General features: G+C 41.4%; 1 protein-coding gene across 1 annotated transcript; it reads right to left on the bottom strand.

Annotated features, from left to right (window-relative positions):
• Nucleotides 1-5477: 5477 nt before the first annotated feature.
• On the bottom strand, nt 5478-15300 carry LOC111962404 (repulsive guidance molecule A). Its single transcript, XM_023985473.2, has 4 exons — nt 15197-15300; nt 11839-11957; nt 8855-9372; nt 5478-6420 (listed from the first exon to the last, which is right to left on the bottom strand). Exons 1-4 carry the CDS (start codon nt 15208-15210, stop codon nt 5716-5718), a joined length of 1356 nt encoding a protein of 451 aa, XP_023841241.1. The 5' UTR covers nt 15211-15300; the 3' UTR covers nt 5478-5715.
• Nucleotides 15301-16674: the final 1374 nt, after the last annotated feature.

Here is a 16674-nt window from a genome sequence, read left to right as displayed (position 1 = left end):
TTAACTCTAGGTCTTCCTTTCCTGTGGCAGTCCTCATGAGAGCCAGTTTCATCATAGCGCTTGATGGTTTTTGTGACTGCAGTTGAAGAACCTATCTAAGTTCTTGAAATGTTCTTGAAATGTTCCGGATTGACTGACCTTCATGTCTTATAGTAACGATGGACTGTCGTTTCTGTGTTAATTTGAGATGTTCTTGCCATAATACGGACTTGGTCTTTTACCGAATAGGGTATCTTATACCAGCCCTCCCTTGTCACAACACAACTGATTGGCTCAAATGCATTAAAGAAGGAAAGAAATTCCACAAATTCACTTTTAACAAGGCACACCTGTTAATTGAAATGAATTCCAGGTGACTACCTCATGAAGCTGGTTGAGAGAGTGTGCAAAGCTGTCATCTTTTATTAGATTTTTTATTTTATTTAACTAGGCAAAGGGTGGCGACTTTAAAGAATCTCAAATATAAAATATATTTTGATTTGTTTAACACTTTTTTGGTTACTACATGATTCCATATGTGTTATTTCATAGTTTTGATGTCTTCTCTATCATTTTACAATGTAGAAAATAGTAAAAAGAAAGAAAAACGATGGAATGAGTGTGTCCAAACTTTTGACTGATACTGTGTATATATTGTAATGAAACAGCAGGGAGCAGGTCTCGAACCCTCGACCTTCTAGCCCCGAGGTCCGGCACGCTATCGACTGTGCCGCAAAAGCATGCTCAAACGGTAGAGTCGATATCCGCGCTTATAAACCCAGAGTCGTTAATATATACAGTGGGGCAAAAAAGTATTTAGTCAGCCACCAATTGTGCAAGTTCTCCCACTTAAAAAGATGAGAGAGGCCTGTAATTTTCATCATAGGTACACTTCAACTATGACAGACAAAATGAGGGGAAGAAATCCAGAAAATCACATTGTAGGATTTTTTATGAATTTATTTGCAAATTATGGTGGAAAATAAGTATTTGGTCAATAACAAAAGTTTATCTCAATACTTTGTTATATACCCTTTGTTGGCAATGACAGAGGTCAAACGTTTTCTGTAAGTCTTCACAAGGTTTTCGCACACTGTMGCTGSTATTTMGGCCCATTCCTCCATGCAGATCTCCTCTAGAGCAGTGATGTTTTGGGGCTGTTGCTGGGCAACACGGACTTTCAACTCCCTCCAAAGATMTTCTATGGGGTTGAGATCTGGAGACTGGCTAGMCCACTCCAGGACCTTGAAATGCTTCTTACGAAGCCACTCCTTCYTTGCCCGGGCGGTGTGTTTGGGATCATTGTCATGCTGAAAGACCCAGCCACGTTTCATCTTCAATGCCCTTGCTGATGGAAGGAGGTTTTCACTCAAAATCTCACGATACATGGCCCTATTCATTCTTTCCTTTACACGGATCAGTCGTCCTGGTCCCTTTGCAGAAAAACAGCCCCAAAGCATGATGTTTCCACCCCCATGCTTCACAGTAGGTATGGTGTTCTTTGGATGCAACTCAGCATTCTTTGTCCTCCAAACACGACGAGTTGAGTTTTTACCAAAAAGTTATATTTTGGTTTCATCTGACCATATGACATTCTCCCAATCTTCTTCTGGATCATCCAAATGCTCTCTAGCAAACTTCAGADGGGCCTGGACATGTACTGGCTTAAGCAGGGGGACATGTCTGGCACTACAGGATTTGAGTCCCTGGCAGCGTAGTGTGTTACTGATGGTAGGCTTTGTTACTTTGGTCCCAGCTCTCTGCAGGTCATTCACTATGTCCCCCCGTGTGGTTCTGGGATTTTTGCTCACCGTTCTTGTGATCATTTTGACCCCACGGGGTGAGATCTTGCGTGGAGCCCCAGATCGAGGGAGATTATCAGAGGTCTTGTATGTCTTCCATTTCCTAATAATTGCTCCCACAGTTGATTTCTTCAAACCAAGCTGCTTACCTATTGCAGATTCAGTCTTCCCAGCCTGGTGCAGGTCTACAATTTTGTTTCTGYTGTCCTTTGACAGCTCTTTGGTCTTGGCCATAGTGGAGTTTGGAGTGTGACTGTTTGAGGTTGTGGACAGGTGTCTTTTATACTGATAACAAGTTCAAACGGGTGCCATTAATACAGGTAACGAGTGGAGGACAGAGGAGCCTCTTAAAGAAGAAGTTACAGGTCTGTGAGAGCCAGAAATCTTGCTTGTTTGTAGGTGACCAAATACTTATTTTCCACCATAATTTGCAAATAAATTCATAAAAAATCCTACAATGTGATTTTCTGGATTTTTTTTCTCTTCTCATTTTGTCTGTCATAGTTGAAGTGTACCTATGATGAAAATTACAGGCCTCTCTCATCTTTTTAAGTGGGAGAACTTGCACAATTGGTGGCTGACTAAATACTTTTTTGCCCCACTGTATATATATATATTTTTTTTCGTTTGTCTCCGACGAGGGTTTTTTCGGCTGTTCGTGCACACAAAACAATTTCTTGAGGCAAGCCGTAATTTCGGTATCTGAAGTCGACGTCGGTCAATAGTAGGAATTCTTCAATTAAGTGTTGTCATTGAGATGACTCGTTTTCATGCACACGTTTCACTTGAGAAATACTGCACCAAACATTTTAATGTAAAATTGCGCAACAAATTTCTTGAGTCATCTTAGATTGACTATTTTGAGTAAGTCTATACCGACTACGGCGTCTCAAGACAGACAAACTGCTATTGACACTTTTTCATGTTTTTAAAGCGAAGGTCATTTAAGGGAATTATGCGAGCGCACTCAGCCAGCCGAACCAAACCAAAGCATGCGGAGGCCTTAACAGTCTGACACTTGTAATTGGGCCTCAGCCTAAAACGGTCTGATTATAAAAAAATGTCTTTGCCTTTGGGGATCTTGATCCTCCCCACAACAATTATGCTAATACATAAAACATACATGGCTATCACTACAAGCATCCACCTGGATTATTATGGTTTATCAAGCACTGTATGATAAGAATGTCAGGGCTCCCCAGGGCTGTTTTTTAAATGTATTCATATGCTTACACCAGGTGGCAGTGTAACGAAGCAAATCAAGTAGCCTAACCTCCTTCACTGGAAATCTAGATATGTTTTTTTTTTTAAATGCTCTTCATTGGTTAGTTAGTGTTTCGTTATCACTATGAAACAAAGTAAGAGGTTTACCACAAGAAAGAGACATCACCCAAAAGTTAGCAAGACATCTTTTATTTAATAAATAATTTACAATATAAACAGTTGGTGTGTCACACCGCTTTTGTCCTACATACAAACACAGTTTGATCTTTCTGGCTTCTGCCATTCGGCCAAGTGTTTTAATGCCATATTTTCTACCGTTACAAATCTGACAACCTCTATTCACAATCAAGTTCAAACCAAGTAAGAGCTAAGTGAAAAGAACATAAAGTGCTTTAAAATTAAAAACATGAACACCAGAAAAAGGGACACTTTCTTGTATTCCCTTTTTAGATATCCACCTGGATGGAATCCAGGTTAACTTGTCTGCTCCTGAGCAAGCAAATGAATGCTCTGAAACTACAGTAACCAGGATAGGATCCCTGCCATTGATAGATAGCTGAACACTATCCCCTAAAGACCCTAAAGCTTTGTGGTGTTCACGTTTTCATCAAATTATTTTAAAATAAAAAGGTCACATTCACCAAACCCTTTCTGATATTCAAAACTGTAGTGAAATTCAATACAGATAAAATACAATATTTTACACACAAACGTATATACAATCTCACATTACACATGTAGAACCATATAGAAAACTCAAAATACAAGTTACATCTATAAAAACAAGATTCAATGTTACAATCATGTTTGTTTATTTGAACAACTTTTTTTTGCCAGACTAAGAACAAACTGCACCAGTACATGTAGTTAGGCCTGCCAAACACTTCAGTGTAGGGATATATTACCTTGTTAAGTTGTTGGATAGATGAGTACTAAGGGAATGGTCAAATCTAAATATATTCTATCGAGATTAAATAGAAGGGGGAAAAATGAAGCAAATCGTCTGACAAGGTAGTATCCTTTACGCTTTACTTGGTATACAACAAATAATTAAAATAAAGATCAAACCAGAATTTAGGTTAAATGTCTTGTTCATAAATAGCAGGCCTTCGGGGTATTAGTACCTCAGCCTCAAGATTTAGGCTTACTGGTGAATGACATTATTACTATGAACACAAACAATGCAATAGGGAAACTACAACAAATCAAAATGGTACTGTAGATGTATGCACATCACACGGGTCCTGCATATGACTAGAGGTACAATTCAAAACCGAAAACTGACAGCTTATTTGCCATATGCTGCTCTGAATATGTCTATCCACTAAGATCTTTTAGCACCTTCCAGCATTCTACACAATCAAAAGTTAAAATACTTAGGCTTAGATTCAATCAGATCAAGCATTAACCCGCGCTACATCACACATGCAAGTGTTCGAACTTGAAACAGCTGCATAGGATTTCTATTAATGCGACTCGGCGCATCCAATGGCAATGTACGCAATAGGTATAACGCCGGGTGCTGCTTTTGGATTTGACAGCTATTCCATTCCAGCCATTCCAATGAGCCCGTCCTCCTATAGCGCCTCCCACCAGCCTCCTCTGATACAGGACCTACTCTCTGCTCTCTACAGAGTGGTCAGAAAGACTATCTTTCTCAAAACAAATACATGGCCATGATACCTACATCTGTGTGGAACTGTTGACTGCCTAGAAAAAGAGAAATAACTCACGAAAGACCTGTAGAAATCAATTTCTTGGCCATGGTACATGTTGGTTTGTTGATTGATCGGTTGAATGAAGGGATGAGATATACTCTGTAAACGTGATCTGGGTTTCTGCATTATCTGTGCCCTTGGTAAAGTTTGTAAAGGGCTGTTTTCTTATGAACATCTTAATTACACCCTATACAAAAAATACATTTATCATAATTAACACTTTAAACGCCAATATTCAAGACAGCCTGTTCTGGCGGACACACTAAACCACAGAGGGGCACAACCACACACACACACACACAATCTTACAAAAGACCTGGCGTTATGACCTATTAACCTCCACAGCAGACTAGACTGTCACTCGCTGCTTTGACATCCTTTTGGCCCGAGTACTTTCTCCAAAAAGCTCTGGCTTTTCCAAAGCTGGAAACTCATCAAACAGTGAGCTCCTTCTGGACAGACATTAACAAAAGCCCCTGTCATGTCCTCTAGCCCAGACCCATGAGCCACAGAGAGCTCCACTGGCTTGGCACAAGTGAGGAGAGGAGATCAGCAAACTCTTCTTTCTGTAAGAGATCATCTCGTCTTGCTTCCCATAGGCATGCAGTCCCAGTGGGAATGTAGGATTTAATCCCAGCTGGATATCCAAAGTGCTGGGGCTCCTGGGCTCTCCTCTCTCACCACTGCTCCTTTAATCAAAGGACAAGTCCTTAAACCAGCTGAATGAACGCAATGATAGGTGGGAGCACAGAGAGCTCACCTCTCCCCCAGATGTAAGTCAACACATGATGGCAACAATGATGAGACCATGGGCTGGGATGAGTTTGATTGCAAATGAGCTGCTGTATCCCCTCAGAGGCATGGACGGCCCTGCTGTCTACACTGGCCACCAGCCACTGAGAACAGAGCAGTAGAGGTGAAGTATGACACGGTGAGGGCACTGTTTCACACTCACTGACAGCTAGCATAATGAGGATGATGTTGGCAGGGCACTATAGATGAACCCAGCAGCACTCAATCCACAACAACATAGCCAGACAGTTGAGGAGGACTAGCGAGAACATATCTGATCCCCTCGGTGCTGCATTACTCCCAAAAGCATCCTTTTCAAAAATGTGGTATTTGTCCTTGTTGGAGTGGAGCATTTTCACATCCTCAAAAGCATAGTAGGCAGCCATGGTGAAGTTGATGTCCCCAGAGGAAAGCAGGTCGAACACACAAGACTGGAAGTACAGGTCTTCCACTGGGAGGCGCTCTTTACACTTGGCCATGGCAGCCTGATAGGTAAACCCATGGGACTGGCTGCCCGTCCTGCTCTTGACCGGGCCGTGGCCCTCCACAGCACGGTCCCTGAATTTTCTGAAGTCGATCCGCTGGTTGGCGGGACAGCCGTGCAGGCAGAGGTACAGGTCCTGGTTGTCTCGGTCTTCTACAGAGTTCACTACTTCCTCTGGCATCCGCACAGCAAAGGTCAGGTATCGGCCCACCTGCCGGACCACGATAGTTGTACCGATGTAGCGTGCGTGGATCTCCACATGCTGCCCAGGCACCTTATCCACGATGCGCAGCGTGTTGGCCCCGTGGCGGTCTCCACCGTTCTTGGAGCCGTCGGCGAACGCCGCAGGCAGCTCGTCTGTCTCTGCGTGGTACATCTTCTGGTCCACACACTCCTGGAAGTTCTTGAAGATGATTGTCAACTGTACCGAGTGAGAGAGGGGAGAAGATTAGAATTTGCAGTCAGCACAACAATAGCCAATATGTTTCAATACGTGTCAGGCCTTTTGAGGATGAAAATAGCAAGGTACATATAGACATCAAATTATTAAATCATTGAACAGCAGTTGAATTTTAAAAAACTGTATGGAACCTCTATATTTACATGTTTATGTGGACAAGAGTTAGTGGTAGGGCTACACAAATGACTGAGGGGAATCTTTGTGCTTTGGCATTAAGAACACCAGTAGTTTGTATAATGCAGACCCATCTACACCACCACCCCAGTTCAGTGTCACATTTCAGCTCTGCCTCAACATGGGGAGGCCAAAGTAAACGCTCTCAGAAAACACGGGTATAGGCCATGTTAAATCGGGCCTCAGTGTGCAGACACAAAGACGAGCCATTCATAGTGGTGAAAAACCTGCCTGTGAACCCCAGAACTGTGCTCCAGGGAGTGGCACTGAGCCAGGAGGGGAGAGCGTGCTCTGCTCTGTGGCTAATTAACTAAGGCTGGTCACTTCTCTGCTTGCATGATTTCATTAGGACGCCAGTGAGCCGTTGTCTCAGAAGTGACCCCGGGACAGCCGATAGGCTCTGATCTCAAATAGGGGGCAGGGGCGGGAAGTAGAGCACCAAAATGCCCTGTTATTACCCAGTCAAGTCATCTGCCAACCCAGCCCCCAACCCACCCCTCAATCCTCCCACCCCACAATCCCCCAAAGTTTTTTTTTAACCTGCCACTGACCCCTCTTTTCGAAGGATAACATGATCTAAGAACATGAAAAAACCTCTACAAAACCCCTGTGCATAAAGAAACAAACTGTTTCGTCAACCCATCCCTTGAATGAAGGTAGTGCATATAACAGACCATTTCATACACTGCAGCAGGAGCCCATATGAAACAGAGCTACAGCAATACCCAGTCTTGTTTGTACAGGTGGCATAGGCTTCTGCCTTGTTTTCCCTTTGTCCAGACTGAATAACTTCAAACGCTGTGTAATTTGCTTCCAAGTACAGCGGTGTAAAAATGTCATTACCTTAAGCACACAGAAAAAAGCCAGAATGCTGAAAGTGCATCATTAGGTCTGATGATGGAAAATTGGTCTCTCTCTTTATGTGATTGAGGACAAAATGTCAGTGTAAACCCTGCAGTCGGGATACAGTGCACGGAGGCCTATTGGTCACAGCCACGACTGCCAAAATCATACCAAATGTGGACCTAATATTATTAAGTGACTTTGCAGACTACAAATGCTTAGGGATCTTTGTTTTCACCTCATGTTCTAATGAAATACATTTCTGTGGTGGCCCTCCAGGCCGTCCAATGTACTGTAGAAACAAAACAATGATAATTTATGAGGTATCAGGGCCAACTAATGTGCAGAAAATATCTGCAGTTTCCTGCATGGCTTGAGCACTTAGTTAAAACAACAGTTTCTAACTAACATACACACAATGCTAGGGTATAGACTGTTACACATAGGGTGGGCCTAAAATTCGACTTGGCTGTCCACATGATGTTTATACTGCGGGTATAATACTGGCATATAATTTGTAAACCTTATCAGGATCCCAACAATTGTTCTGTGTATTGCCTATTGGTCTGCGATGGAACTGATCCTAACATTAACCAGAGTCCACAGTAAAACATTCCCACGGCTGCTCCTACTTCTCTGGCCACATTAAAGAGGCCCACAACCTCTTACATACGAAGGTCTTACTTAAGATAATATTTCTTGATTTGAGAGCTCTTACAAATAAATCACTGCAGTACAATTTGTCCAACAACATTCCATTCAGTGTTTCAAACAAAGCAAAAAAAGATTCTCTCCCATTACCTGAAAGGGCTTTCTTTAGTGAGGAAAGGGCTAAATAGAGGAGTAGCAGCCTTGCTCAGGAGACAACAAAACTTTCCCTTTCCTAAAATGGCCATGGTAGCCAAAATAATGGCCTGCATGCCCAGCATTTATGTACATGACCCTAAGCATGATGACATGTTAATTGCTTAATTAACTCAGGAACCACACCTGTGTTCGAGCAACGGTTTTCAATATACTTTGTATCCTTCATTTACTCAAGTGTTTCCATTATTTTGGCAGTTACCTGTATCTTTTTGCTATCTTTTTGTTCTCTACTTAGATGCATGTCTACACTCCTCCACAGTGGTGAGAAGACCAGTGTTATCAGACGTTCTGCAAAGTCTGTTGGTATATCTGTGATAAGGAAAGTTGTGAAATTTTACTTCAATAGAGTAGTTTTTCAAGGATTCAGTCCGTAGCAATGAAATAATCACAGAATACTTGGATCAGTAGCAATGTTAAGCATCACCAGACACTCTGTAACTGTGCTGTACCCAACATACAGTCAATATCACATTGATTCAATATGATAGAGAGATGTAGCGGCTCCTCTCACCTTGCTGGTGGCCGTAGCAGAGGAGCCAGGCACGACAGGTGTGTTGGTCACCTGAACAGACAGGTATTTGTTATGGATAAGTGGCCAGGCTCCCTCCACCTTGCAAGTCTGGAAGTCATCGCTGAAGGTACGGAGGTGTGGGTCTCCAAAGAAGCCGCAGTGGGTGTAGTTGGGTGGCAAGGAATGGCGAGAAAGGCTGCGTTCGTAGTGACACTGCTCCGGCCCATCGGAGCGCTCCTGGCTGTCAGGCTGGAGCTGTGGTGGTGGAGGTGGAGCGGGGGTCCGGGCTCGAGGCTGGGTTGTAGGTCCCTCCTTGGAGCAGTTGTGTTGACTCATGAGGTCCTCTATGCCATGTTGGGCTGAGTGGTAGGCCAGGTCGCCTCTGCAAGTGCGTGCGGTGCGGCGTACACAGTTGTTGTACGCCCGCAGTGCCGTACAGAACTCCTCCTCCGGGCCAGAGCTTGAGGTGGAGGCCCAAAACTCTGAGTTACACTTGAGGATCTTACACTGCAGACTCACTGTAGAGTGGAGAAGAAAACATTAGGATCATAGATCACACAACAATGGCAAACCAATACCCACAATGGACTGTTCATCCAATCACTAAACATTGTGTCGAACAATTAATGTACTAAACAAACAGGAAAGGTATGTGTTATACAGTCTTATCTGTGTGTTTGAAACCCTTAAACAATCACCTATGCAATGGCCAGTCTTTAGACTCCTATAATCCAAAAAAGCCCTGCAGCATTCTTTGAGTTCTTCCATGTTTTTTCAGTGTCTCGAGACAAATTGAGCATTTATTTCCATCAAATAACTCTGACTTCAAGTGTAACGAAAACCAAAATTCCACCAAATATGTGGATTCCAAGTGGCTGCAGTTTGCCAACTCCATCATCCCACTTGGCACAGAAATCAATTCAACATCTATTTCATGTTGGTTCTATGTAATTTCATTGAAATGACGTGGAAACAACGTTGATTCAACGAGTGTATGCCCAGTGGGATGTGTATGCACACTTCATTACAAATCAAGTCTGCTCTGAGACTTCATACAGCACACAGTGAGTTTTACCTTTTCCAAGAGATTCAGTTTATCTGCAAAAGATCATACATCATTAAAAAAAAAAATTGGTGGGAGACATGGTATGTAAACTTGTCATAAAAAATATACAAATTTGATTTCAACAGGGACATTGGGGGCTACATTAGGAAAAGCACCAACACACACCTCATTAATTAGTCAAAATAAGCTACTCAGAAGTGTTAACGGCATAAATTCACAGCTACCTAATGTTTGCATCTATACTACAACCTCCTGTTGCATGGCTAAAAGCCAGAACGGAGTGAGGAAATTATTATTTTGAGAATTTAGCTATTGTTGAGGTGAACTGGAAGAGGTATGAGATTGTGCGAGCCATTGTGAGAGGGGGTAGTCTTACGGCTCTGAATGAAGGCAATGTTGCTATTGTGAAGAGACCAGCAGTCATAAATTTGCCCTGTGTAAGGGGATCAGGTTGTTCATCAGCAATGGATTGTGGCATGGGGGGGCTGGGGGTTCAGACAGGAAAGAAACTAGCTCCAGGACCAGAGAGCGGAACAGAAGAGAGGCCTCACCATTCCACAGGTCAAACTGGATATAAGATATCCACCTGTCCATTGCAGAAGGCCTTAATCAAAGAGTAATGCAACTTCCAACAGGCATTCCTCAGGACTTAAATGACATGACCTGAAATGTAAGTTGCTTTGGGTGGCATGGTATGGGGGGAGGGGGGGTTACATAGGAAAGAATAGATGTAATTCAAAGCAAATACCAATACAATTGGATCTCCTAACTTCACCCTAATAAACAAACTTCAGTTTAGGACGAGTCTACATGTAACTTTGCTGCACCAAACGTTCCCTCAGAACTTATTGACCAATGACTATACAACACTTTGAAGTCACACTTTCAGTTACTAATACTGATGACTCTACCATTCCACCACAACTATGCCAACCCCCACACAGCACACACCACTCCCTCCTCCCAGTCCCAGCAACAAAGGGCATTTATTATCACGTATCTGATAAGTGGCAATAAACTAATCTTAATCTTGAATAAACGTCAACAACAACTAGCACTTGCATTATCACTTTTTTGTTTGGCGGTAAAAGAGAAACTGATAAAAGTCGGTAAATGTGCAAATTGATTTATACGAGACCATGGAGATAGGCTATTTCTGCATCTCATAAAAAGGAAGAAGGGCTCAAGTAAGACCATTATAACCCGTGTTATATCAAGGTGTTTTAATGTTGCTTAGAAAGATCCATGCAGGTCGAATAATAAATAACCTAAGCATGGTTACGAATTGCTCATTATTCATCCAACCAAAAATAAGCTAACCGCCTGGGAATCTGGGATTCATGGATTTCCCGAACTATTTGTCTTTACTTTCTTTAGACCGACGCAATACGGGTAGAGAAAGAAAAAGGCAAGTACCGTTAGGTTACTTTAGAAAAGAGGGTTAGAATGCGTAAACCATATCCCCTCCCCCCAAACATAACACAACTACGGGGTTATACAGCTTGAGTAGCATAGGCTTGAGCTGTGTAAAATTATTCAATAGAAACAAAAAAGTCTTACGTGACGATTTATTTTATTACGAATATACCACCACAACATGGAGCACAAGAAACGCGAAACCATTGGCGGTTCGTACCGACACTGTCGATTCCACAGGACTCTGACATTATATGTTTTACCTGTGTTGACATGCAATTTATAAAGTTAGTCTTTCATTTTTGTTGATAAACCAAATAATTGTCTCGTTTGACAAATAATGTAGGTACATGTCTATACATCCATCTGGCAGGTTGTTTAAGCTATGTGAGCTGCAAATGGTTACCATAGGGCAAAACAAGGGTTGTAATAACTAGATAATAATCATATTAATACAGTTAACACGTATGATTTAAATAGTATCTCGATTGCAAAGTCTTACCAGAAGGAAACAGGCAAAGAAACAAAACAAGGATCTTGCCGACTTCAAGCGCCGAAGGTCCTGCTACTCCCTTCCCCATAACCGTCCATCCAGCACAGGGTCGCACTTCTCTCCTCTCCCTGGTCGAATCAAATCAAGAAGGTGGAAGAAAAATGAATTAGGAGATATTCCTATCGTCTATCTTGTTGAATAACACGGAGCAGTAGGCTACATGAGATCTGAAGTCACGTAATGCAGTCATGTCCCCGATCAAGTACTTGTTTCGAAATCTCGAAGTAACTTTCGCCCTCTTTCTAGGAGCGGATTCAATGCACTCGAATTCCTCAGCAAACAGTAAAAGCTGGCAATCGATCTTGAATTTAGGGAGTGTCAAGAAGGTGCAGTTTATACTACTCACTGGACCAATGAGGAGCCGTTGTTAAAGCCTTTAGCCCCTCCCGAGTCTCAAATTACAACTCAACGTGTAGATTTGTTCATTATAGAACGTTGGGCCTCAACAGTTTGATGGGAACAAAAGTGTCTTGCTTTGCTGCTACATAACATGCTAACCTTAATAAATTCATTTCTATGTTGCGTAAATGTTGGGGCAGAGGTTAGCCTGCATGGGTGAATGTCACTTCTCTTGCGCCTTGACTTAGCCTATAGTCCATTATGAAACATTTTAACCTTGCTAACCATGCTACTAGTAGTACAAAAGACAAATGAAACGTGACAATTTCAAATAGGCTATGTCAAAAGTTACCACTTATAAGCATGTAGGCTATACCCCCTTTAGGCTAATGCTGTATTATTGACTCATTGTGTTATGTCTTTGTGGCATTTCTTTAATAGACTCATAATCAATGATAACATGACTGATTATACGCTGAGTATACCAAACATTAGGAACACCTACCTAATATTGTGTTGGGAAGTCATTGCAAACCATTTTTTAACACAGTTTATTTCATCTAAAAGTCTTAAAACAAACTCCCTATAAAAATGAATGACTTCTACACAGAATTCTTGTCAGATGTTATTCATGACAATCTGTGTAGAATTGAAATTGAATTTAAGATGGAGATAAACAGCAAAAAAGGATAATAGCATTTCTTCTCAAAAAAGGTACTCAAGCAAAACATGTTCTTTTAGCTGTGTCAAATAACTAGTAAGATATATTACGCTGGTTGGTGCACTGTCAATGAAACCTCCATAACACAATAGTTGGTATTTGATCATCCAGATGATACAAACACACAGAAGGCTATTATGGTTTAAATTGGAGCAAACATTGATGCTTTGCACTGACCTTTTAGTAACATGATACATAACATCTTTATGAAATCACAATTGAAAGAAAACATACGCCAGCCAGCAAACAATTGAGAAACAAGTAAGCAGATGGTCATTAAGAATGTTTTATTTGTCTGTCTATTAGTTATATACATTATGTCATGATTTGGATAATGAAGAGGCACTATGCACCAGGACTTGTATGAAGAACTACTACACCTGTTGATCAACCACCCATCAGTACAATGCTGCTCTACACAACACTGTTTGCTCTGTGGGTCTACAATAGAAATGTCACTGAAGCAAGTCAAGTCTGTTGTGTGGTGTAAAATATGTCTGACCATGTTGATCCATTTTTTTCATCCTTAATGTCAGGCAATTAAGGTGGCTGATGCCCTAAGACATTGAACATATTGATGCACCATTGCACTTCAATGAGAATACTTAAGAATAATATCCAGCTAAGAAGTTGTAGGCATAAATACATACTGTGTAGGCTATACTAGTCTATTGGGGTTGATAAAAAAAAAACCTGGGAGCATTAGTCTACTGGAAAAACCCAAACACCATCCAGACTAACTATTTGTCTGGAAAGAGATAGAACAATGGCTATAAGTGAATATGATTATTAAACCAGATTAAACGGCATAGTTTGTTGAAACTACATGGATGTGTTCAGACATTTAGATGAGCCACTTGAGTGATATTACATTGATAGTGCTTTATTTCTTAACATACTTATATTCTGTAAGGACTGGAAGATGTTTTGGATTGCTTAACAATGTATGGTAACTGACATGTAGCCTAGACTTGTAGTGTGGTAACTGACATGTAGCCTCGACTTGTAGAACATTCAATCACATCTCACTGTAGGCCTACAATATCACATCTCAACAGGGACCTACAGTATAAAGCCCCCATGTAATGCCTCCTGTAAGGCCAGCTAAAACCAAATTCCCCCCAAGCTAAATCAGTCCATAGAACAAATAGATGTCTCATTGGCCAAAATGATTTTTTGATTTCATTTTAGTCATCACTGACCTTGAAATATAAACGTAGGCTAAATCCTTAGGCTTAAAATACCTAGACCTAAATGTCGATTTAAATTCATAAAATTACTACAGCGTTCCAAATGTTTTCTTTATATACTTTGGGGAGATAGGCCTATACTGATAATGCATCTGGCCCATAGCCACATACTGTATGATCTGGCTTATACGACACCGGGTGAAGATACTTCACACGTTCCAACAGATGGCGCCTGTATTAACTCTAGATATCAAACCTCACATCATGACAAACGCACATGGCATTATGAGTGCCGGGACAAGTTGATCTGTCATTAAATGTGTGCACAGGTCTATTATTTGACGGTTTAGTGCAACTGTAGCCCACAACTGTCAGTCAGTCATCAACATTGTTAGGCCTACCACCCCATTTCCTTTCTATCACAGCGAATAAAGAAGCCCATGTTCTATGTTTTATTTATTCAAAACACAAATATGATAGGCGGTCGATTGGAAGTTTTCTGATAGGTTTCCAATTCCATTTTTTTCCTGAATAATGCATTCGTAAAGGGTTTGATTTTAGCATTGTGAAAGAGGAGAAGCCAACGATATTGTCTAATAGAATCATATTAAGACCATTATGAATTTACAATAACCCATAGACCTTAGGCTATACAAGTAGCCTAGTTGTGTAGAAATGCCATACCCTATGTCAATGCTTATAGGCCTAATAACATTTAAAACATGTTATTACAGCTGGACAACTTGCAATGTTCACTTTTGTAGTATGTAGGCTATTGCCGTTTTTTGCCACAAAAAAATTTAAAGAAAGTCTGTAGCACACAATGCCGGGCAAATGTATTATAGGGGTAATCAACACACAATATGGATTACCATTACGCTTGACAATAGAATTAGTCTCCTATAGTCCACTGTCAAAAACACAATCATTTTCAAAATAAAATGACCCATTGACAGAAATATTATGAGAAGCCACGAAAATATAAAGTTGGAATTTTGCCTGGAAAAACTCTGTAAATAGCTTAATTGTTCGCTGTTGAGAAACGACCAATACCAACCTTTGCGACTGCATGGATCCCTCCAAGTTTAGCTGCTGAACGCGAGGAAAGCGCAAAGGCGAGAAGTCCGAGTCCGAAATTCCACCCAAAATAGGTGTTGTGCAGCAAAGTAATCCAAATGTTTCGCATATACCGTTGTTTAAATTGGTGTAAAATGCCGACCTCCATTCATGGTTTCCTTCGATGGTGTCTCAAATAAGGAGTGTGAAATCAAAGTGATTTTTTGCACACAATAATTCGCGTTGAAATGGAGCACCCGATCAACTCATTGATTCTCATACACTTGGATACTATTCTTCCTCATTCCGTTGACTGAACATTCCCACGATATAAACGTTCACGTCTCATAAAATATGACCATAATTAACAGTTGTTCTCATCTTTACGCTTGTATTCCTGCTCTCAGTTTAGTTGGTTCTCGTTGACGTTGAGAGGAAGAGCCCTCCGGGCACCGCTGCTGCTTCGCATGGGCTGCTGATATCTCTGGCCGACTCCTTTCCTTGCTCACTGTTGTGTAATGGATACTTAGAAAGTGTGAGAGACAATGATCGGTTCTACATGACGCCGCTGGGACCCCTCTCCAGTCCCCCGACACCTCGCGCCGTTTCAGGCAATTTGCGAGTGTTTAGACTGGGGATTTATTCTCCAAATATTATGCATAAACTGCTGCAACTAATTTTAATAAACCACAATAACTAAGATTCATGCTCCTCCTTCACATTTCGTACCTCCCACCACTCTGTATTACACTATAATAACTACACTGTAACCACTATGTTATCAAATGGCAATAATAATGATGCATACTCTGTTTTAGTAGGCTAACTTTGGCAATATTTGACATTTATGCCAAAATAGCCTACCATTCACTTCACCGAGATTAAAAGAGAAAGGGAAACAGCAAGTACAGTAGCACAGCAAGACTAGAGCTTGGATCCAAATCCAACATGACTATATATTATATATTAAAAACTAGCTTTGGATATGGCCAAATTTAGAAACGGGAAGGTAACGGATGGATCAGATTCAAAGACAGAGGGGGGAATAGGGGAATTACACTGCACCTGTGTTTTAGGATCAAACTCAAGCAGAGTGACCAGACCACCCCCTCCCAGAGAGCCATTACAAGGCCGGGCTCCAACCCCATCCCTCCAGGGAGAAGGCTCTCACTGCCTCAACCGCTCTGTGATCAGGAAAATCTATCAAACAGGTGATTGGAGTTAACCATATCACTGAGTCATGGGACAGACATTTGCTAAGCTCCAATGGTGTAGGCTATTATGCCTTCTTTCCAGATGTAGCTAGATAGAAAAATACCCAGCATGGGCTGGCATCAGAAACGGGTAGCCTATGAAATTGAACATATTACCGGACATGAACCACTAAATATGTCAGTGAAAGTAGCCCAGTTCTTCAAATGGTGTCATAAACTTGTGCATTGAGTGCCATGTCAAACATGAGAAATATATTGCATCTCT

The sequence above is a fragment of the Salvelinus sp. IW2-2015 genome, linkage group LG4q.1:29 (genome assembly GCF_002910315.2).
Source record: "Salvelinus sp. IW2-2015 linkage group LG4q.1:29, ASM291031v2, whole genome shotgun sequence".
Lineage (NCBI taxonomy): Eukaryota > Metazoa > Chordata > Actinopteri > Salmoniformes > Salmonidae > Salvelinus > Salvelinus sp. IW2-2015.
The sequence above is the reverse complement of the archived record's forward strand: the minus strand, read 5'-3'. Positions and strand labels throughout refer to the sequence as shown.

Bases quoted from the DNA above. Each gene is read 5' to 3' on its own strand.
- LOC111962404 (XM_023985473.2), bottom strand. The intron at 9,373-11,838 runs GTAAGACTTTGC...TCCACTCTACAG, and splicing joins TCTTTGCCTGTTTCCTTCTG to TGAGTCTGCAGTGTAAGATC. The intron at 6,421-8,854 runs GTGAGAGGAGCC...CACTCGGTACAG, and splicing joins CTGCTACGGCCACCAGCAAG to TTGACAATCATCTTCAAGAA.